Source organism: Panthera leo, chromosome D4, assembly GCF_018350215.1.
Source record: "Panthera leo isolate Ple1 chromosome D4, P.leo_Ple1_pat1.1, whole genome shotgun sequence".
Lineage (NCBI taxonomy): Eukaryota > Metazoa > Chordata > Mammalia > Carnivora > Felidae > Panthera > Panthera leo.
The window spans coordinates 28,910,841-28,933,694 of record NC_056691.1 but is presented as its reverse complement, the minus strand read 5'-3'; the positions used below and the strand labels follow the sequence as shown (position 1 = coordinate 28,933,694).

At 46.1% G+C, this 22,854-nt stretch overlaps 1 protein-coding gene across 11 annotated transcripts in view; it reads right to left on the bottom strand.

Annotated features, from left to right (window-relative positions):
* Window positions 1–22,854, bottom strand: part of LOC122204446 (aminopeptidase O (putative)) — a 342,257-nt gene that overhangs the window by 148,910 nt on the left and 170,493 nt on the right. For all 11 annotated transcript variants that reach the window (XR_006195667.1, XR_006195669.1, XR_006195668.1 and 8 more), the window contains exons 6-7: window positions 4,179–4,368; window positions 64–170 (exon numbers count right to left, since the gene is read on the bottom strand). Coding sequence is in view for 8 of the 11 variants with exons in the window: in XM_042911920.1 (XP_042767854.1) it covers window positions 64–170; window positions 4,179–4,368 (297 nt within the window). In the remaining 3 variants the exon portion in view is untranslated. The remainder of the gene's footprint in view (window positions 1–63; window positions 171–4,178; window positions 4,369–22,854) is intronic.

Sequence of the window (22,854 nt, the reverse complement as noted above, 5' to 3'; positions counted from 1 at the left end):
GGAGAGAAGGAAGGAGGTGGCAGGCAGAGGATGAGAAGGCAAAGAGATCACCTGGCGCTTTACCTCAACACCTGCATCTCCTCCGGGGAGTTCCGCACCTCGTCCTGGAGACGACACCAGCGTAGACAAGCCTTCAGCTCCTGCTGCTCCTGGGCCTCATGGGGGTCCAGCTGCTTGGGCCACAGACACACAAACACATGTGCACAAAGGTCACTGTTGTCCTTGTGTGGGTCACAGCTGCCCAAAGGAGCAGCTTGCTCAGTTTCAGGGTGATGGTCTCTCCACCGTGCCTTGTGCCCCACCAGAAAAGTCAGAGGGCAGAGGGGGTCTGGCGGGTCCTCAAAGAGCCAGTTGCTCACTCTTCTGCTGGTGACAGAGCTGGGCCTGGCTGTTTGGAAAGCGCCCCCTGGTCCTAGACCCACCCTTCACACAACCCTGGCCCCAAGAGAGCAGGCTTCCCTAGGGGGCCATTTCCAGTCTGATTCCATCCAGACCTTTCCTGCTTTGTCTTTCTGCACAGGGTGGGGCAGGTCCCCTCCATTTACCTCCTACTTTTCCCAGCCCTCAGTTTTGTTAAGGGCTGTTTACAGTGGAGCCTGCTAATGCAGCCCAGATGATTCTGTCTGCATATAACCAGAAAGAGTGTACTGCCTGGACTGAGTCTGGGGGAGGGGAGCACCATCACTCCCTGCCCTGCTAGTGAGAATCGGCGGCTGTCACTGGGCTCATGAGGCCCTGCGGCTAAAGTCTCTGTAAGGGAGGGCAGCAGAACATCCACTAGGGAGGGAAATGTCAGTATCAACAGGCATTTCTGGAAACTAAAGAGCCTTAATGGTTCATTCAACAGATATTTACTGAGTCTCTGCCAGGTCCTGGGTACATTACGGACACAGCATGTACTCCAGGAAGACTGATAAGAACACCAGCCATTAGAGTGCAGTCATGGTAGAGGTTAAGGAAGAATCTAGATGCCCTCTGGCCAGCCAGGTGAGTCAGAAGGCTTTCCTGAGGAGGTGCTGGGGCCTGGGCTGGTCCCCAGGGACAGGAGGAGTCAGCCAGGGGAGGAGGAATTTCAGGCAGAGGGAAAGCATGTGCAAGGTTCATGGGGCCTAGAAAGAGTGTGATGTATTTACAGAATGGTGAAGGATATGGTCAGGCTGGGAGCACGCTATTATTGGGGAGGGACAGAGGTGCCAAGCAGCCAGCAGAGGCCAGATGATCAATAGGTTCTGTGTGCTCTGTTGCTATGGAAAATTCGTATGTTGAAGCCCTAACCCCCAATGTGACTCTATTTGGAGACAGGACCTTTAAGTAGGTAATTAAGGTTAATGAAGTTATTAGGATGGGCCCTGGTCCAACAGGAATGGGGTCCTTACAAGTAGAGGAAGACACGCCAGAGCTCTCTCTCCACATATGCAGAGGAGAGGCCATGGAAGGACATACTGAGAGCTGACCATCACCAAGCTAGGAGAGAAAGGTCTCCCCAGAACCCAAGCCTGTCAGCACATTGATCTTGGATTTTTAGCCCCCAGAACTATGAGAAAACAAGTGTTGTTTAAGCCTCGCAGTCTGTGGCATTGTGTTATGGCAGCCTGAGCTAAGACACCTGTGAAGGAGTTTAGATTTTTATCAGGGTTGATGACAAGTTATATGATACAATCTTGCAGCTAACTCAATTCACTTCTCCCTATGGAATGCCACTTTCTATCTCCTCATTCAGTGATTTCCCCCTCCCCACTTTGCCCTGCTTGCTAATGTTCAGTGCTGCACAGCACAGTCATCTGGGCAGCCAAGTGGCCAGTGTGCCTCATGACCTCTTCCCTGGTGACATCCACTGCTGGCCAGGAGAGTCCTGTGAGCCAGTGCACCCTTCCCTGCCCCAAAGAGCCCTCCTCTCATGCTTGGGAGGTCTGCTGCACACACTCAGACCTCCCTTCAAGGAAGGAGCTAGAGTGACCCACGTGCTCTGGAAATGTTTCCAAACTTTGTGCTAAAATCCGGAATGGCCACTTTATTTCAGACCAAAGTGTTTTCACGTATAGAAGAGTTATTGCCCAGACAGTAGAGGGTGATGAGGTGGGTTGTCTCCTGCGCCAGGTTAAGGGGAAAGGAGGGATAAAGAATCCTCAACTCCTGCTTTCCCTTTGAGGCCCATGTCAGAAGTCACCTCCTCCAAGAAGACTTTCTGGATCAGCTCAGACCTGACCTCTCCCACCTTTGAAGCCATACAATATTCGGTGTTTACCTCTCTCTTCTAACTTGTTGTCTGCTGTGTGCTTTTCTTATCTTCACAGTTCAACTATGACCTCTTTCAGAGCAGGGTTGTGTCTTACCCATCCTATTATCTCTACAGGTCTAGCACAGATGGACACACAGAAGGTATGCAGCTGTGAGATGAGGCCAGACTGGCTTCATGTCTCTGTTAGTGGAGATGGACATATTCAGGGCAGTAAGAGGCAGGACCCATGCGATGAGACTCAGGCGTGATCCCCTGGAACTATGGGCAGGGGCAAAGCCAAAGGAGGAGCACTTCATGGGGATGGAGATGATGAACAGAGAGATCATCATTACATGCCTGAAATAAATTTCACACTTATCAAGAATAGCACAAATCTGATTGTCTCAGGACAGAAGCACCTGAGAAAAGGGATGTTGATAGAGACTCATTGATATTAGCCTATTTAACCCTTGCTAAATGTCTACTGTGCGTCAGATGGTGGAAAATACAAAGAGAATGAGAGCAGAAAAGGAGAACTGGTATTTCTTGCACAAGCTCCATGTGTCATTCATAATTTTCCCATTCACAGTGCAAATGTTTACTCTTATACCCATTTTCCAAATGAGGAAACTGAGGCTCAGGGAGGCTACATAAACTACCCACACTTATAGAGCTGGTGAACAGCAGAGGTGGGATTCCATACCTGGTCTGACTCCAAACCCAGCTGCCTTTCCCAGACCTGCCACGTGGCTGCTCTTCACTGTGTGGCAGGGGACACAGGGTGCATGCTGCAGGCCAAGGGGCAGAGAGGGTGGGAGGGCGAGTAAGATGTAGCTTCGTTCGGGAAGAGGTCACAGTCTAGTTGAGAGGTTCGAGGGAAAAAGAAAAAAGTGAGGGAAAAAGAGGCAGGTACCAAATACTGGGGGAGTTCCAAGCTTCTAGAAGAGTAAGTATTGGATTGTGAGTGGACTGATCAGTCTGGGCTATTCAGAGTAGGTGATCTTGAGCTGGTTAGTGAAAAACAAACAGGATTTCAACAGGCAGAAGGAACTCGAACAAAACCACACAGGTATGCACAAACTTGAAGATTTCAGAAAATGTTAACTAGTCCAGTAAGCGTGTAAGGGGTGGGGAGGGCAGGGAAGAGAAGTGACCAAATATTCGGAACTAAAACATAAGCAGGAACCAGTTTAGCTGCCATATCCTCATTAGCACTGGCATCCAATTCTTTAAAGCAGAGGTTGTAAACTGGGAAAGTGTTGCCCATACCTCTGGGTATGTTCGCTTGGCATAGTATTCTTTAAATTACTAAATTTCACATAAAAATCCAGATTGAGAACTTCCTTTAAACAACTACGAGTCCAGGCTCCCCTGAGCCCTCCCGTCCACACGATGACAACTGGCCCTCACTGATGCGCAGCTCCCAGTTGGCCTGAGTCCTCACCGCTCCCTAACCTATTACACCAGCCGCGTTTCAGTCTTCATTAGTTGCCAGCAGACATCTGAGATGACAACTCCCGATTTAAATTTTTATCTTATTAGTAAAGAACCAAAACCATACACAGTCAACATCACCACAACCATAACCACAAGGGAGTGCCTGGGTATGCCACAGCCTGACCCGAGCTCCTAGTCTCTGCTCGAATGTCCACTATCAGAGAGCCCTCTAGTGCCTTCTAAAACTCAGCTTCCCACCACTCTCTCCAGCTTCATCTGCCTTCCAGTCCTCACCACCTGACGTGTTACAGATGTGTTTGTCTGTTTCCCCATTCTCTCTCCTATCCCTGCATTGAGAACCCCCAGGGCTCAGGGACTTTTCTCTGTTTACACAGCTCTCTCCCCAGCAAGCAGCACAGTCCTGGTGCACAATAAGCCCTCTACATATCTGTTGAATGAACAGATGCCTGTGAAGAGAATCTGACTCTGGGTGGGGAAATGCTTAGGGTCACTGTAAACCTACCTGCTGTGCTTTGGCCCAGAACACATCTTCCAAGTGAGTGGCGAACCCTTCGCTCAGCCACTCCTCCGTCCAGTCCCGGGCCCCGATGGCTAGGCCAAACCAGGCGTGAGCGATTTCATGGCAGAGACGGGTCCCACAGAGATGGCTGTTTCCCGTCAAGACGCTCTGAGAGAGGAAGATGATGTGTGGGCTGTGGATAATGGGGGAGAAAACACACGGAGTCTTGTTAGAGCCTGCCCTCGTGGTTGCCCCATGGGGCGGCTTTCTCAGCCTGGCGAGCCTGTTATTATCATGTGCATGCCAGATCATGACGGATAGGCTTGCAGCTTAGATGCTTTCAGAAACAAATAAAGTGGCAGTTTACGTTTCTGGCAGCGGTTCAGGTGGCCGTTTGTGCCAAGCAGTCGTCTCCGTCACCCAACGGCTATTACCTGTAATGAGTAACCTGCACCAAAGTTTTATGCCGAAGAAATTACAAGGCAATGGAAGCATTTACTCTAAAATCTGGACTGTAAAAGAAGAGCAGGTGTGAGACTGTGAAGCCCATGCTGTCAAGAGAGTGATCAAAGAAGCCCCTTCAGCCAAAAATCCGAGCAGCTTACACGCAAATTGAGAAGTCATGCAGAAGGACAGGAAAGGCCGAGAAGAATGGAAGCAAAAATTTTCCATTTCGGACTGGGGCTGGTTATGGAGTTAACACACCAACAGGTGCCGTGGATGGGTGAGGTTGCTGAGAGACTCAGATGAAGGCGCAGTCTCTGCAAGGCAAAGATTTTCAAAGGTATCATCTCCTATCTGTAGCTGCTTATACATTCACATGACATAACAAAATTAGGCAGGGGGTAGGGGGAGCCAACACTCCCAGGTGTGCGAACGGCCCCAGGGCTGGCCCCAGCTGGGGAGATTTATCTAATCTCATTTTCCATACCTTGTTTTAAAACCCCAAATACCATGATTAGATTGCATAGACAAATGGGAGGAAGGGAGGCTGAAAAAAAGAAGAGGCAGATAGAAAACCTCCTCTGCTTCCACCTTCCACATTTTTCATTTATCCAGGACTTGTTTACACTTTTATTAATGAAGAATTTGCTTTAAAAAAAAAAAAATCCCTCCTCCTTCATTTGGACAAGAACAGTTGGGAAACCTCCCAAATTAAGAAACTGTACACACGGGTTCCCTCCTTCAAAAGCCATTTGTTTGCTACCACGCCGGCTCTGCACAAGCCGGGACTGCTCGCAGATTTGTCCTCCGCCCCCACGGCCACCAGTAGAGAAAACCCCACCTGTATTTCCCTTGCACAACATTGCCCATTCAGCTCGGAGAGCTCCACTGAAATCGTAGGAGCCACGTGTGCCAAAATAGACAGCTTTCATGTGAAATAATAACAGGGCAAGCACGCAAATGAAGTGTCTGCCAGGCCCTCAGCAGAGTCCACCAGAAACCCCAGGAATTAAAACGTGTGGTTGGGGCACTTAGGATGCGGCGGGTGGGGGAGGGGGGCAATGCAGCAGCCACCAGCAGTAGTTCAGAGGACAAAGTCAGAAAACAAAAAAGGAAGGCAGGGAAGAAGGGAGGACAGGAGGGCCGATGGAAGCAAGGGAGGAAGGAACTGACAGGCACAGGAGCTAACCTTCTTACTGAGCAAGTCACCCCATAGAGAAGACAAACTGTGAAACCTGGCATTTTCGAGTAAATGACCCCTTGCTCTGGCATGTGCAGCGCTACAAAGGAAAGCCACAGAAATGTACCAAGTAAATAACATTCCAGACATACTGCTGGCAGCGCTTGGCCCTTTTGGCTAAAACAAAACAGAAGTAACTGCAGGCCTTGTAAACAGGCTCAAAGAGGAGTCTGCATCGGAAGGGTCTGCTGGCCAGAGACACAGACGGTGCGCACGTAGTTACAGAGACTGGACGACTGACCCGTCCACTCAACCCACGAAGGTTACACAAGCTGATGACTGTGAAGTCACGGCCAGACTGTCCACGAAGAAAACGCCTGCCCCGTCCTCGGTGATGGCTCGCTGTTCTGTCCCAACGTGGAAGTCCAGCCAAGGCCCATTTATGCAAATATCAAAGTCTAGAGAGCCTGAAGGAATGCACAAAAGCAGCTGCGTGGGGGGTGAGGGGTGGCTGTGCGCTTTCCTGCCCTTTAATCTTTTCCCTCCTAGGGCCTTTGTTGTCTCCGCCAGACCTCCCTCCCCACCTGCCAGTGCTCTGGAGACTCCACCCGGCCTGGCCTCCGTGCGTCTTGGCCGGGCTCAGGACGGGACCGGCGTGGCTGGAATCCTACGTTCCCACTTCCCATCCCCAGGCCCTTCTTCCTAGCCAGGAATAAATGGATTTCCTACTGTCTTCGGAGAAAGATCAAAGCTTAAACATCCTCCTGGGTCGGAAGGAAGGGTGTTTCATTTGATATAAGTGACCCTATTATCAGTGGAAAACATGACCTTCTCCCTGAAAAGCAATTTTCCAGTTGAGAACCAGACCCCAAATCCTCCTGCAGTGGAGTCTGCACTCTGAGCTTGGCTTTTTAACTGTGGGCGACTCTGGGGTGGTACTTCCCTATGAAGGAAATGGCTTCTTTCTTAAAACTAAATTTAAAACATGGATTAAAAATGGAGTAAGGTTTTGATAGTCTTTCTCAAGGGTTATGAACAAAATTCTGACACAAAAGGACCAATAGAATTTACTTTCAAGGAGAATTTCCTCCTCTCGACCCTAAATGTCAGAATTGCTCGTGTTACGTACGATTTTTACCCTGTTGTTTTTTTTTCAACAGTGAGTGAGGAAAAGTATAATGCTCTTAAACTCACTTTAAGGAGTAATATTAAATACTCCTTTACCGGCAGATAATCTACTTCCTGCCCACCTTCAAAACAGGATGGATGTTTAGAATTTTCTACTTCTACCTTAACCTTGATTTATAAGTTTCACCCCTGGGCTCCTCACACATTCCCGCATTCTCAGAACCTTATTCATGGTCCTAATCAGCCAGCGGGTCATCCGTCTTCACTCTGACAAGGCCCATTTGAAAACAGGTTGTCTTGTTTCCCCCTAAAAGGGCCTGTGTCAGCTGCCTCTACAATATGCCAAATTGTCGATTCATCACTGCAAAGGATGAAGATAATCACTTCAAAGATATCTTCATCCTAAAAACTGTTTTCTTTTTAAATTCACAGAGTTTATCACTTTTCCCAAATAAGAGATGGGCAGAAAAGTAATACTTCCAACTCTCAAAAAGCAGAAGCCTCCTGGGTTGTATCATAAATTCTCCCTTGCTACAAGTGGTCGGAGGAGGACAGGGGGCAGAGGAGGGGGGCGGCACAGAGCGACGGCAGGACACGTGTTCCCATTCTTTCCCAGGAGACCACCAGCGGGGCTGCTCCCGACAGAGGCCACGTGGTGGTGGATGTCTGCTGCCTTGCCCCTCGAGATTAAAAATATCATTTCTGGCCTGAAAACAGCTTCCCAGGACTGTTCCTAAAAGCTACCTCTCCATCCAGATTAGAAGGCTGTGTCTGTTAATGTAAAACATGCTTCTAGCAGAGGAGGAAGGAGTGCCTTCATTACTCTCAAGAGCTGCTCCAATCCTTCGGGAGGAATTCAATTTGGAACGGAAATGGAGAATTTCATCAGATCTTAAGCAGGGGCTGGTGTGTGATTTATTTCAGCTTTGTCCAGGGAGACGTGACCAGCGTGGCCCATCTTGCTGCCCAGGGAGAGGTACAGCACTTAGGGGCTCCAGCTCCACGCTACCGCCCAGCAGGTCAGAGCAGGCTGCGGGTGGGACCGGGACAGGAAATGGCTTTTGGTTAAGGCCACCCCTCCCATCATACTGGAGCTGATCCCAATTCCCCCGGGGTGGGGGGGTGGGGGGAGGAGGAGCAGATTCACTTTTTCTACAGATCCTTGGGAGGGGCATCCAGGAAACAGATTTATACTCTTCGAGCTTGAACTTCTTAGCGGTTCAGTTTTTCACAATCTCAACAATACGTGGACTCCAATGTCCCATTATGGGGAGGAAGGAAGAAACCAGGAAAGAGGCTCTTTTCCCTGCAAAGTCAACCTGGATAGTTTTAAGGGTCTCATAATCATGTGAAAGCAGCTTTTGCTTGCATGACTTAATTACTTGCGAATTTAATTTGGACAGCTAAAAGTAAATTCGTAGTAGCCTGGGGCAATCTGCAAAGGGAGACCAAATCTTAGTTACCACTCCCTAAGATTCAGAATGTGTTTTCTCTTTCATCCTTAAGGTTAGCGTGATACATGTCAAGCACTTCAACCAATGTGTTCACAAACAAAAATGCTCAATCTGGAGCCCCTCTTCTCTGCAATGAAATCCTGTAGTCCCTATCTCTGGCATGCAGTCTGATGTAGGGGAGGCATCTGTGGTCCCAAAGGCAAAGGGGTGGCCCAGATGACCTGGAGAGCCCCTGCTCCCATCTGGCTCCGAGACTGCTCAGTAGGAACTAGTTATGCTTCATTTGCCCCATCTGGCATCCCACTGTGGTCACACAAGGTAGTCTTTACACTGGACCTGTAGGAGATGAGGGAATGTTCTTTCAGGGATATGGGACTTTCAGGAGCTTGAGGTAGAAACCAGCTCTAAAACCTTGACGAAAACCTACTACATCTGATCAACACTGAGATCTAGGTTTGGGAGAAAAGGCTAACATTAGTATAAGTTTTCCTTTAAAAATTCTGAATAGCAAACAGGTGGCAAAACATCTACTCATTTTCCTAAATGAATTCAGGTTTTTAAGTTTTTATTTATTTATTTTGAGAGAGAGAGGGAGAGAGAAAGAATCCTAAGCAGACTCTGCTGTCAGCGCAGAGCCTGATATGGGGCTCGAACTTATGAACTGTGAGATCATGAAATGAGCCAAAACCAAGAGTCAAGCTCAACCAACTGAGCCACCCAGGCAATCCTACCTAAATGGATTTTGGCTGAAACTACCAACATAACTACAGCAGAGAGTGACTAAGAGAATCCCCAGGCCACATTCCAGAGGCTTCTACCAAAAGCAAATCTTCCTTCTAAAGATTCATATTGCTTGAGTGCTTCCTATGTGCTGGGCACTATATGATATATATATCATCTCATCTGATCTATCTCATGACCTCAGGAGATAGATTTTATTATTATCCCCATTTTACAGATTCTGAAAGTGAGGTAGAAAAAGGTAAAATGACTAGCTGAAGGTCACATAGCGAGCAAGTAATGGAGTATTTCTATTCATACAGTCTTGACCCTGAAGCCTTACTCTGCCCAACTCTGCCCAGGGTCATTTGGTTTAGATCTGCAACTTCTGGGCTCCCATCCCTCTGTGCTAGCTCAAGCCCAGTGGTGCAATAATGTCCTTGATGGAGCCCCATCTTCAGAGTCCACCCAAGGGAAGCCACCAGCCATGCCCTGGGACCTCTGTTCCCTAAATGTATGTCACAGCCAGAACCGGCCAGGGTTACCAGACTTTTGATTGGTAGACCTTCAGCCTCTTCCTTGTGGGAAAGCAGGTGAGGATGGAAGGGACAGGGGGCAAAGCGAGGAAAACATTACCACTCCACTTCTGATGCCTTCAAAGGGCCTAAATTCCTGAATGTAGCACCTCATTCTTTCTAACCCTGCCCTATGCCAGCAGTCCCTCGTGGACCACCACAAGGGGATGCTTTGATAAGCAGGTGCAAAGGTGCTTAGGCCCATCCCTAGGAGGCCAGGAACACGCCAGACTCTCCCTGCCTTCTATCTCCCACCCATTTTTGCTAACTCCTGATGTTCCTTTTCCTAAATAGACTTTATTTTTTAGAGTTGTCTTAGGTTCAAAACTTAGGTTCTGCAAAAACGGAGCAGCAGGGAACAGAGAGTTCTATATACCCCTCTGCCCACAAATGTATAACCTCCCCTACTATCAACATCCCCCACCAAAATGGTGCATTTGTTATTGTAATTGATGAACCTACCTTGATGCATCATTTTCACAGTCTACAGTTTACATTAGTTTCACTGTTGGCGTGAGGCATTTTCTATGGGTTTGGACAAATGTATGACATGTAACCACCATTATAGCATCACACAGAGTAGGTTCACTGCCTGCAACAATCCTCTGAAATTTTTTTCAAGAAGAGATGGTTTAGGGGCGCCTGGGTGGCGCAGTCGGTTAAGCGTCCGACTTCAGCCAGGTCACGGTCTCGCGGTCCATGAGTTCGAGCCCCGCGTCAGGCTCTGGGCTGATGGCTCGGAGCCTGGAGCCTGTTTCCGATTCTGTGTCTCCCTCTCTCTCTGCCCCTCCCCCGTTCATGCTCTGTCTCTCTCTGTCCCAAAAATAAATTAAAAAAAAAAAAAAAACGTTGAAAAAAAATTAAAAAAAAAAAAAAAAAAAAAAAAAAAGAAGAGATGGTTTAAAGCAGGTCGCAAGCTCAAAGGTTTACAGGAGCCAAGAACATAATACAATGAGGGATGCAGAGACGGGGGAAATGGATAAAAAGATAAGGGGAGTAGACAAAAAGATGGGAGGAGCACACAAGGAGATAGAGAAATAGACAAGGAGAGGGGGAAGGAGTCAAGGAGAGGGGGAAACAGATCAAATGAGAAAAGCAGATTACAAAAGGAAGGAGGAAATAGACAACAAGATGGGAAGCAAATAACAAGACGAAGGAAGTAGATTAGAGGGGGATAATAATATAGGGAAACAGGTAACTACAAGATGGAAGTAGAAAACAATAGGGGGAAATAGGCAGCAATTTTTTCAAACCCCAGGTCAAAGCAAATAAACCTATGGACAGGAGCTACAATCTTTCTCCTCTCTGGTTTAAAGCAGTAACCTTAGGTGAAGAAGCTCATGGTTTCATTGCACACTGAGGTGTGTATCCTACCAGGGTTCAGTATGGGGCTCATGGAAGACAGAGAAAGGCTCAATAGCTGAGCACAGATGACAGCTGGGAAGAGAGATGGGGTTCCAAGTGAGGCACAAGGAGGGAAAAAGGGTTGGCGCTGGGGACACCAAAACATTTTGCCCGCTTCACAACTTTGTTTAGTGTTGGCCTTGGCCTCTTGCTAATGGGAAAAATCATAGCATGGCAGCAACAAAACGCAGAGACCACCTCTCGTTCCAGCAAACACAAAGACCACTTCCGACTTGAGAAAACAGAGATTGTCTTTGGCAGAGTGCTTAGCTGTCAAAAAGCAGAGCAACAGACACCGTACTCCTGCACCGCTGGGCAATCAGTCCATTGGGAATGCTGTCTAGACCTCAGCCCTGAACGAAAAGTGGAGACAGGGCTAGCAATGAGCTATCAGGAGTTGGCTACATCTAACTGGGGCAACCCTGCCTGAGGAAGGTGGTGGCGGTTGGTATCTCGTGGTTATGCTGATCTAAAAGCTAAATAAAGCCACAAGTAAAGCTTAAGAATCATAGGTAGAACTAGTATTTGAATTATCCAACCAGATTTGGACTCCTTTCCTTCTGAATCCTAATGTGCAATGTCTACCTAAGGAGTCTTTGGATTTTCACAGACGAAAACAAAGAAAGAGCTTTTTTTCTTTTTTTAAGTTTATTTATTTATTTTGAGAGAGAGAGGGAGAGAGCACATGAGCTCGGGTGGGGCAGAGAGAGAAGGACAGAGAAGATCCCAAGCAGACCCCCTGCTATCAGTGCAGAGCCCCACGTGGGCTCAGACCATGAGATCGTGAGATCATGGCCGGAGCCAAAACCAAGAGTCGAACGCTTAACCAACTGAGCCACCCAGGCGCCCCAAGAAACAGGTTTTTTTGAAGTTACTGAACACTCTGATGTTTTGGACACCGGGGACCTACCCATACCAAAACTACATGAACAATATTTGTTGTAGCTGAGCATGTCTTTTGAAATCACTAAATTACTTATGAACCAAGAGCTGTGTTCTGCAGGATGGAGAACTCTCCTGGTAAGTAATTACCAATTAAAACATGTTGGCAGCCTCCACTAAAGCACACGGATGACAAAATGTGATTCCACTCCTTTACCCCCTGCTCCCGTCCTCCCCAACCAGGGTGATGATGTTTGTTCCCATAAAAAGAGCTAATAAAATTAGCTTCCCCTGTGATACAGGGGAAATTTTATTTAATAAAATAATGCATTTTGCTTCATTCTCATATTAGCAACAAAATGGTGCTACTCAGCACCATAATATCTCATCCAGTCGGTTTTTGCTGCGTGTACAGGTCTGTCATTCGTGGCCAGGTGGAAGCCTGGAAAGCTGCTTCGATGAAGGAATATGTTCAGGCAGTTTGCACCACCCTCAGTAAGAACCACATGGTTATGGGTTTCCCTTGAAATATGGTGTGAGCACTCTTTGGATCCACAAACCACGTCCTCCCATGTTCCTTGTCTAGAGAAAGAAATTGCGGGAATTTCCCCAAGAGTACTTAGAAATTTAACTGGGGTGGAGGGGAGGTCATCCGTTGCTTCCACCACTGAGAGGCACTCTGGGAATCTGAAACCTCAAGATGTACTTAGGAATATGTTTAAGTGCTGTGCAGGGGGCTGATGAAAGCATACAGGGGGCAAAAAGGTGGGTCTGGACAGCGATAGGCCTGAACACAGCAGGGTGCTGCAAACTGATAGAATGACTCCTGGAAGCAGATCTGTGCAGAAGGCACAGGGTCCTCCTGCCAGACAGCCACACTGTCAGCTAGCTTCCAAAGCACTAGGGTACTCTGTGTAGGAACAAGCACCAGAGCTGCCTTAGGGTATGAGGTAACAGACTCAGATCTCTAAATCAAAGGTAGATCCAGGAAGACAGAATTAAAGGAAGCTGAGTTCAAGTACTCCCTGCTGGTTGGTCCAATGGTGGTGGTGGTAGTGGAGAAAAATGAGAGGAAAAACAAAATGATGATGGTAAACTCTGAAGACCTTGCTTACTCTCACCCAGGCATGGTTCTAAATACTTTACATTCACTAACCCGTTCAATTCTAACAATCCCGTGAGGGAGATATTACTATCCCCCATTTTACACACAAATAAACCAAGCCACAAAGATGTTACATCGCTGGTCCAAGATCCCATAGCAGATGTCAAATCTGACTCAAACACAGGCAGCCTGGCTTATGTATGTGTTTTGCTTGATCAACATCAGTGTGTTTCAGAATCATCCAGAGGTAGGGTTGCTAGATAAATACAAGACACCCAGTTAAATGTGGATTTCAGATAAACAATGAATAATTTTTTAGGGTATGTCATGCCCCGTGCATTATCTGCTAAACCTGGCAACCCTACCTGGAGGGCTCATTAGAATAGATCATTGGGCCCCCACCTCCAGAGTCTGACTCACAGGCCTGGTTGGGGTCTGAGATTCTACATTTCTATGAGTTCCCAGGTGATGCTGATGTTGCTGGTCCAGGGATCACACTCGGAGAGCCACTGATTTACATTGTGGTGGCTGTATTGCTCTAATTAAAAAAAAAAAAAAAAAAAAAAAAAAAAAATCCACCGTCAAAATTTCTAAGTGGGAATATTTCACCTTGAGATCCAGATTTTCTAATTATACTGAAAATTTGAAAGATTTGGCCACACTAGACCCATATTCCCATGTAGCAACTGCAGCTGAATAGCAGGTGACCCTTTGAGTGGGAGCCTGGGCCCTCAGACCCCAGCTCCCCACCACTCCCTTCTGTCTCCCCACCACTGGCTGAATCCACTTGTGTGTTTTTTCTCCCCCTTTCTTACAGCAGGATTAAGGGCAAAGTGAAATATTTCTTCTACCTGCGTCTCTATTAAAAGTAGGCAGAGAAGACGAAGTGTTCTAGGGAATCCTCTGCCATGCACTCATTTTCATCTGCTGCCTCACTCCTTATAAGCATGTGGATTTAATCTCTTAGTTTTTCATGAAACATTCTACTGTCAAACTTGTTGGTGTCTATAAAACAGTTTAGCAGACTCTTGCTTCGTGGAGAGGACAAAGACACAAACTCCTGCCTCGCTCAAGCCATTCACTACAAATTCCATATTACTAAGAGTGGAATTAATCAGGTTGATTGTATTTTTGAAATCCAAACACAGTTTCAATTATTACTAGTCACTAATGGCTTATAATGAAGGCAGAGCTTGTTAGCTAAGCAAACAACTGGCATGTTTGTTTAAAGTGTAAATAGAAGGGAAATTCATGAATTAAATGAATGAATTCGCTGATTGTTCTCTTTAGGCTGTAAAAGAGCATTCAGCTGCCACAATATATATCACCACCTTTGCTGAAAGGATTAGCCTGCTCAAGTTGTCTTTATCCGGTCAGGGATCTTCTTAGTAATTGCTCACGAAGTAAATGTCTCTCTGAGTTTTTGAAAGTACTCATCTGCATCAGTAAGTGCCATTAAGGACAAGGGATCACCTGACTGTTGGAGGCTCATAAATAACTTTGCTTTTAAGAACAATAGCCATATTCCCTAATCTTTATTTGACTCCACAAATAGACTAACAGCATGCTTGAGGATATAAACAGACAATATGCCTCATATTTTCCAGGGTGGTCCTAGAAAGTATGGGGCAGAGGGTCATTCTCAGAGGTTTTGAACTTAACAGCATTTCCCTTTAAAAGGTAATAAAGTGCACCAGAAACGAAAAATAAACAAATAAAAGGTTTCACTCTTCAGTCTTCTGGTTTTTAACTAAGCTTTTCATTTAACAGAAAAGACAACTCACTCTGGTACACACGAAGAGGGGTTCTCTTCTTTCCTATAACAAGACGTCCGGAAGAGGGTGGTTGCTGGGGTTGGTTCAGTGACTCAGCAATGCCAGTCAGAGCTCTAGATCTTTCTATCATCCCATTCTGCCAGCCATCCTTCCTATTTTCACTTTCGTCCTCACACCTGCCACCTCATGGTCTCAAGTTGGCTACCGCAGCTCCAGGCATCACATTCATGTTCAACATAAAACAAAAAGGCAGGAGAAAAGGGGTGCTGTGCCAGCAATATCTATTCCTTTCATCAAGAAAGCAAAACTTGCTCCAGAAAGCCCAGAGCTGATTTCCTCTCACTGGTTACCCAAGGCTGTAAAGCAGCATGGGGAAGAGTCTCTTTGGCTTTTTCTGATTCCATGGCAGAGGTGGGCAGGAAGAAGGGGTTTGCATATAGGTGTAGGGCCAGCCACAGCACCCGAGTTCAGCCGTCCTTCTCATAGATGTTAAAGAGCCACTCCTTGGGTCTCTTAGAATGCAAATACTTTCAGAAGAGCTACTGTGCTAAAAGAATTCACCCTTAAGTGTTAGTAATGTATCTCATATTTTTCTAGACAGGAGGCAGTTTGAATGCAGGGACTGCAGGATGGGCAAGAGTATGTACTTCAAGGCCATATTCTACCTATTTCCCAACTTACCCTGATGCTGGCGGACATCTGGACTTTTATTTTACCTTCTTATCCTCCACAGAAGACTGAAACCCATTCAAGCTAAAGGCAATGCTATCTATATATTATGTTGGTTTTTAAGAACTCAAGCTTTGGGGACAGAGCCATGGGTTTAACTCATGGTTCTCCCATTTACCAGCAGCAACACTGTATCAGTTTCTTGTTGCTGCTATAACAAATCACTACAAATTTAGAGGCTTAAAACAACACAAATCTCCATTTTACCATTCTTCAGGTCAGAAGTCTGACATGGGTCTCACTGCTTTTAGAAGTCAGGACATTGGGCCTTGTGTGTGTCAGGAGGGAGGTGACTGGAAGGAGGGGGGCATGGGTTCTTCCGGGGCATTGGTCGCATTCTGCTTCTTGATCAGGGTGCTAGTTACAAAGCTATATTCAGTTTGTGAACGCTCGATGAGCTGTACACTTAAGTTGTGCACTTTTCTGCAATGTGTTGTCCTTCAGTGAAAGGTTAAAAACAAGCAGACGAATATCTTGGGGGGAGCGGTCTCCATTTTCTTCTTGGAAAAATCAAGGCAAAGATTAAGCCAGAGTCCCATCAGTAGCGACAGGAACGAGACCAGAGACTGGGAAGCCTTCCCCTAGTTCTTTAAGCTGAATGTAGTCCAGGCCAGTTTCCAACACTAATTATGTATATATTTTAAATCTCTCGAGAAGACTTTTTTTTTTTTTTATTTCTTTTGCCATAGAGTCACATTTCTATTGCAAGTAAAAGGTACCTTGTATCCTTCAGACACACCTGTAAAAACAGAACTGATACTGCCATATATCCATGTCTGCTTCATTTTCTTTCAGACACACTGGAAAACATGCCACAATAATAAGCCCCTTTTCCATCCTGGCCAGCTGGAAAATTACGTTATGATTGAAATGACATCATACAGCTATGACACTCAGCCAGCGGCCGCTCTGAGAAACCTGGGTGAGGCAGTGACAGCATGGATGTGAACGCCACTCGCAATGAATCCCACCTTTTATTAGCAAATGACTTTTTTATTGCCATGACATTTTGAAAATGAAACTGTGGCAGCCACACTGTCGGAGGCCATTGATCACCCAACGTCCCCTATCGCCACAACTAACCACACTGGCCAAACAAGACAAGAACGGGACTAGGAGAAAGTTCGTTTTAAATAACTAGTTCCAAAGGCAAAAGACCAGGGGCTGAGGCCAGGCCCGCAGTGACTCTTAGGGGGTGGGTTAGCATTCCCTCTACTGCTATCAATTGTTTCTCAAGTGACCTCCAGTAGTAGTCATCATAATAATAGCATAAGGAGTAGCAGTAGTAGTAGAACCTACACTAATATCCTTCGATGTAGAATACTGACATTTCTGTAATGTAACACTCCAAGCAAAACCCAGCATGCTGATTAGGCAAATAAAAACAGGACAAGGCCCTGACTCTCCTCCATCTTTACAACTTTTGGGACGAACCACATGAAACTGCTGATATTTGACCATTCTCAACGTCCAAAGATGGGCGATCTCATATGGCTCATCCTATAGACTGTCCCTCCCCCACCCAAGATCCTGCTCTGCAGCAATGTCAGGAGCTGCCACGAGATCTGGGAAAATTCCCATACTTCTCAAGCAGCAGGGAATTAGAAACACTGTTGCATCCCACTGCGGAAAAGTGCAGATGACAGATCCTGGGCAAATGACACTGAGTTGTCCTCAGAAAGAGGTGGACCCTGCCTAGGTCAGTGCCCCAGATCAGAGCCCTCTTTGGCCAAGGCCAACTCAGTGTGAAGCTAGGCATCTCAGGTCAGGAGCAGATCCTGAAGTCAAAAGCAAAAGCAGGAGTGGGCCAGAACAGGGAGACTGGAGCAGCGATCACTCCCACGCCCTGAGGGAAGCCGAGTGTATCCGCAGCTGATGTGCTGGGTGCCTTACGGCCACCTAAGACCCATGCCCGGAAGCCAGAGGCAATGAGGCTGGGGTGCCATGGCAGAGAAGCTGGAATCGCAACCGAGTGGTGTGATTTTAGTGACCCAGCCTCGCAAAGACACCTGACCCTTCCGTAATAGAGTCAGCCCCCATGGATTCAGGTATTACATGGTCCCAGGGCCCAGGGGGAGATAGACAGCACACTGTTTCATAGCCACTGTGCACAGGATGAACATGCATGCGCTGTTTAGCCAGCTGCCAGGAAGGGCTCTGGGAAAGAGAACAGGTTCATTTTGATGGAGGACTGGAGGTGGGGAGGAAAGGTGAGCACAGGGAGCACTGTCAAGGAGAAAAACTCAGCCCATGGGGGTCATGGGGGTGAGCAAGAGGAGCAGATCCGGGGCAGGAACACGGGATTCAAAGGCCTGGGTAGAATCTGGCTCACAGGTGGGAGACGGGCTGAGGCAGGGAGATGAGCTAACACTGAAGCTGGGGAAGGTATGAGACTGGTTCTGGAATCCCTGGACAGTCCATCCAAAAGCGATCTTAGAGACCTGCCCCTCCCCATTCTACATATGAGAACACAAAGACCCAGAGAGCGAGCTCATTCATTCCACATGGTGAGAGCTGCCTGTGCCACAGCTAATTCACGTCAGACCCAATTCTGCCAGACATTTTATTCTAAAGTGTTTCACGAAATCCCAGTCACAGCAGAACCAGCGAAGCCCCCTTGCCTGAGACTGGTGTCTCACTCAAAGCTCGTGGCGACTGAGGGCAGACATCGGTGGACGCCATCTTCTCTAGCCATGGTCACAAAATGCTTCTGAGATGGATGTTACCCACCTAACAGCCACTGATTACTGGGATGCGCCCTCTGGTAAGATTTGGCTTTTTCTCCTACTGACAGAGGGCTACCCTGAAGGAAAGCTTCAACCACATTGTTTTTGTCTGTTGGTTTCTTTTTTTTTTTCCGCTCACCAGTTTCACATAGGAGGAAAAGAACAACAAACAAGAAAAAGAGAACACCCCATGCTATTTTCTTGGTATAAAAGGTGTCATACCTTCAGTGTGTAACTAACGGTTTACTTTACTGTTTTCAAATTTTCTCTCTTGTTCTTTAATTCATTTTTTTAAGGCTCTGCAGCTGACCTTTGGGTTGAACACATCTATGGAAAGAAAGCCTGGCGTAAAGAAAAACTGGGTTATGATGGAGCGTCAAGGCAGGTAACCTTAACTACAGTGTTTGCAAAAGCAAACACTGTAACGTATGAAATAAAATATTAATAGCCATTACCTCAGTTCTTCTGAGAACAGACCTGACTCACAGTTTTTGTGTGGCGTGATTTCCACACATGAGCCTCACCGTGAACACTGCTCACGTTACCAGGCGAGAGAAGCCTCAAAGCAGGCGAGACCAAGTCGAGTGTGTGTTTTTATTCCATAATGTCATGGGCAACGTTGCTTATTTTGGCGACCAAGTTCAGTTCTCCTGAATTTACCACCTAGTGCACATTTAAGACTAATCACCTAAACATATACTAGGAGGGTTGGCAAAATTATTTTCAACTTAAAAAGGAAAATATTGGAATAAGATTAATGTCTCCTGGTGATTTATCAGTGGCTAGAGATGCAATCACTCAGCTGAACCCTCTGACATTTGAAAGCACAAAGAGGGCAAGATATTTGTGTTAGCGGATGTATTTTCAATGCCTCATATGTGGGAGTTGCGAATGAACATAACTAGATTTTTTAATTCTGTGTGGATGGTGTTAACGTACGGCAAACACATTCAGCTTCTCGGGGGCTTAAGGTAGGTCTGGTTTCTCCTTTTCTCCCTCTTTCCACTGTCTTCCTGAAAAGTTTTAGGTTCATAGTGGCCTAAAAAGAAACTGTTTTGACAGTTTTGTATATGATGATTATTTAGCTGAGTTAAATAAAGAATAAGAGTCAAGTGCCTACCTCAGTACCGGCACACAGAAAACTTGCCACAAATGTTAGTCCCTCCTTCTTATGCTGTCTCTTAGACCGCTAAGTGCTTTCAAGTCCGTGTTTAGAATTGATTCTTCAAATCCCCCATGAGATAGTGTAAAGTGAACAGTCCGCTTTTATTGGCGGGGGGCCCAGAGGGAGAGGATGGCTAATTTACTCCTCCAGACGGGATGCTGGCACAGTCCACAGCTGGACTGAAACTAGCTCTCTCGGCCACAGCTTAGCGGCAGGGGTTCCTGAGCTAAACTGCTTCTTGAGGTGGCCTGCCACACCGAGGTGTGTTTTTTAAATCTGTGCAATAAAATTTGGTGTGGTTGGAGAGGTGGCGGCGGACGGGAACCCACCCACAGGCAAATGACGTCAAAAAGCTAGAGGGAAACATTGGGCTTCTCTGTTCTCGAGAAGCTTCTGCTATGTTAAGCAACCTGAGAAGGAAGCTGACTTTCCATTAAAAACCAGCCGCTTTGGCAGTCGTCAGAGACAGCCTGGGGTCTATACTTCCCCTCTCAGGAAAAGTGGGGAAAATAATTTCCATAAGTTGGAAAGGAAGAAACCTGGAGTTCAAAGAGTCTTAGTGCTGGAAAGGCACTTAATGGTCATTTGGGGCAACTACCACTTCCAAACAGCAAGGAAGGAAACTGAGGCTCAGAGCAGGTTGGGGACTGAGTCTTGGCTTCTGGATGTCCAGGGCAGCTCCTTCTCCAGACTGTCACAAAGCCAGCTGCCTACCTACACCTTTGTGAGTGGCTCAAAGGAGAAAATACCTTGCACTCCAGTTTGCAGAGGGATTGTTTCAATAGAAGTTCATGGATGACTGAAGGGAGAAATGTCCTGTCCCACTGATACTCTGAGGCCCAAGATCTTGCTTGGGAAGAAGCTCTGGAGAGGCTGGGATGTGTGTGTGTAAGGGGCACACCTTCGCCCATAACAACCTGATGTGTGGGGTTGAGCACACTTTGCAGTGGCCCCTGCACCCTGGAACTCTGGGAGACCATACTGCGTGGGGACCGGGGCCAACCACCAGATCTCTCAGATCTTCAGCTTTCTCCTTTGCAGAAAGAACCCTAAGATGACAGCTAAGGGACGACTGGGAAGCAGCATGCAAAAGTCACCAAGCAGCATTGTCCACACATTCCACACGAGGCTGCAAGTTCAGCTTTACTCTGTGTGTTGGGAAATCAATAAGCCCGATTTAAAAATACCATTATGTCGCTCACAAATGTGTTTGTATTTTCTTTAGTAAATTAACTCTCCCATCAGTGACTTCCCAAAAGAGACATTCTTCAATTAATAAATTGCAATATCCTTATAATTTTAAAAGGCCCTTCACATCCATCTGTTCTTTCTCTTTTTAACTGAACCTTAACAGCTTAGTGAGGATTGTGGATTTTTTCCCTTCGGGGGAGAAAATGAAGGCTCAGAGAGAGGAAAAGACTGACCTGAAACAGCAAGCACATGGGTAGGAGCTGGAACTCACGCCCAGCTCCTCTTTCTAACTGGACTCTGGACACGTGTGCAGTAGGACCAGCGTTGGTTCCATGGTCTACAAAGTGAATTCACTCAGGGAACAGAAATTCTTGGTTCAATACTGGGTTGCACAAACAGGACACACAGGGTGGACACTGGTGCTGATCCATCCATTCACTCAGCAGATGTTTACTGAGAGCCTGCTAAGTGTCAGGCTCTGTGCTGGGTGCCTGGGATACATTCATGAACAAAAGGGGCAGAGGCTGGGGTGGTCAGAGAGATCACAGTCTAGCAGGGGAGACATTCAGTAAGTGGTACTTACTTTCCCTCCCTTGGTTTGTGTTTTTTGTGGTGCAAAATCAGATCTGCACCCCCCACCTGCTTTATGTTCTGCTTGCTCAAGGGCCTCTGTAGCCCTCCCCTCAGAGGCCCTGATCTCCACTCCCTGTGGAAATGACAGTGATGATGGATGGTTCTGCACAGTGTCTGACTGCTTTAGTTTGAGTGGTGGCAGTTGTTAGTGATGGACATTATTATCTGATCACTGATAGATTTCATTATGTGTAGCTTTCTATCATGGCGTTTACTGGAAGTGTGTGTGTGTGTGTGTGTGTGTGTGTGTGTGTTTCCCAGAATACGTTTTATGGTAAGTTTTAAAATGGTTGGGGCAAAAGTGTGAGGTGAGCAACTTTCCAATAAGGGCTCGATGATGCGTAGACAGAAGGTGCATTTGAACAACAAGGTTATCCCTGTACATGTAACTATAGAAAAGAGATGACAGAAGAACATGTGTTTTTACTGTTTTGATTAAACTAGACTTTTAAATCAAATTTTTATCTTTTTTCTTTTCTATATGCAACTCTTAGTTTCTTGATCCACAAAGGCTGGCTCCTTCCTCTTACCTCTATTATTGGAGGGGTTAGGACAGTTATTTAATGCAATCCCTACATAATAACTGCTTTTATAACATTTTAAAACCACTTTTCTTAAACAATATGTAAGTGGAGCATAAAGAAACCAATATTTTAAGTTTACTAAAAGATCACTGATCGCTCTGGAGCTTGTTCCTGTGGTGAATGAAATGCATTCTTTAATCAGGGGGGGAAAAAAAGGATGAGAGGGAAAACAGCACATAAAAGCATAAGTAGCAACTCAAAAATTATTTTCTTGGTTTATTTTATGTTGCAGCTACACAAGCCATCCCTTTTTGTGTACCCATCAATAAGATATCTGTTGTGCTTTTGTACAAAGAACAAAGATGCTTTTATCAATTCTCAAAAGTCTGTAGGACAAACCATTCATGCTGTCAAACCCCCTAAAACCCTTTCAGCAAATAATGAAATCCATCAGTGACAAATGTCAACATACTAATTTGTTAAATGCAAAACAAAAGCAACATTCAGACAAGGCGCTTCATTTCATGTTATATCAGCACTCCAATTTGTACCAAGTTTATGGCAACCCACGGATCATGCAATATTAAACAGGACTATTATAATGACTAAAACTGGAACAATAAACTCTCCTTAGCTAGAATGCTAATAGCAGCTGAAATACTGGCTGTGATTTTAGTACATTCAACTGCTTCCAAACTATCAGAATTTCCATGAAGACACCTATTTGTAGTAAAGAGTGGTGGCATACATGACCCAAATACATGGATTCCTCGTGGATAAAAAAAGAAATTTGAAAAATAAAATGGAAGTCATAGGGAAGACTTAGAACTCAGTTCAACAAGACCACTTGGAGCAAAATGAAATTCTTAAAGGTCTGAAATGTACAATGGAAGGATCTTCCTGATTTTTATTGTTGATCATGATAAAAGGACACGTACTTTTTAATTTGTTCCTTTTTTTTTTTAGTTTATTTATTTATTTTGAGAGTGAGAGAAAGAGTATAAGCAAGTGAGGGGCAAGGAGAGAGAGAGTCCCAAACAGGCT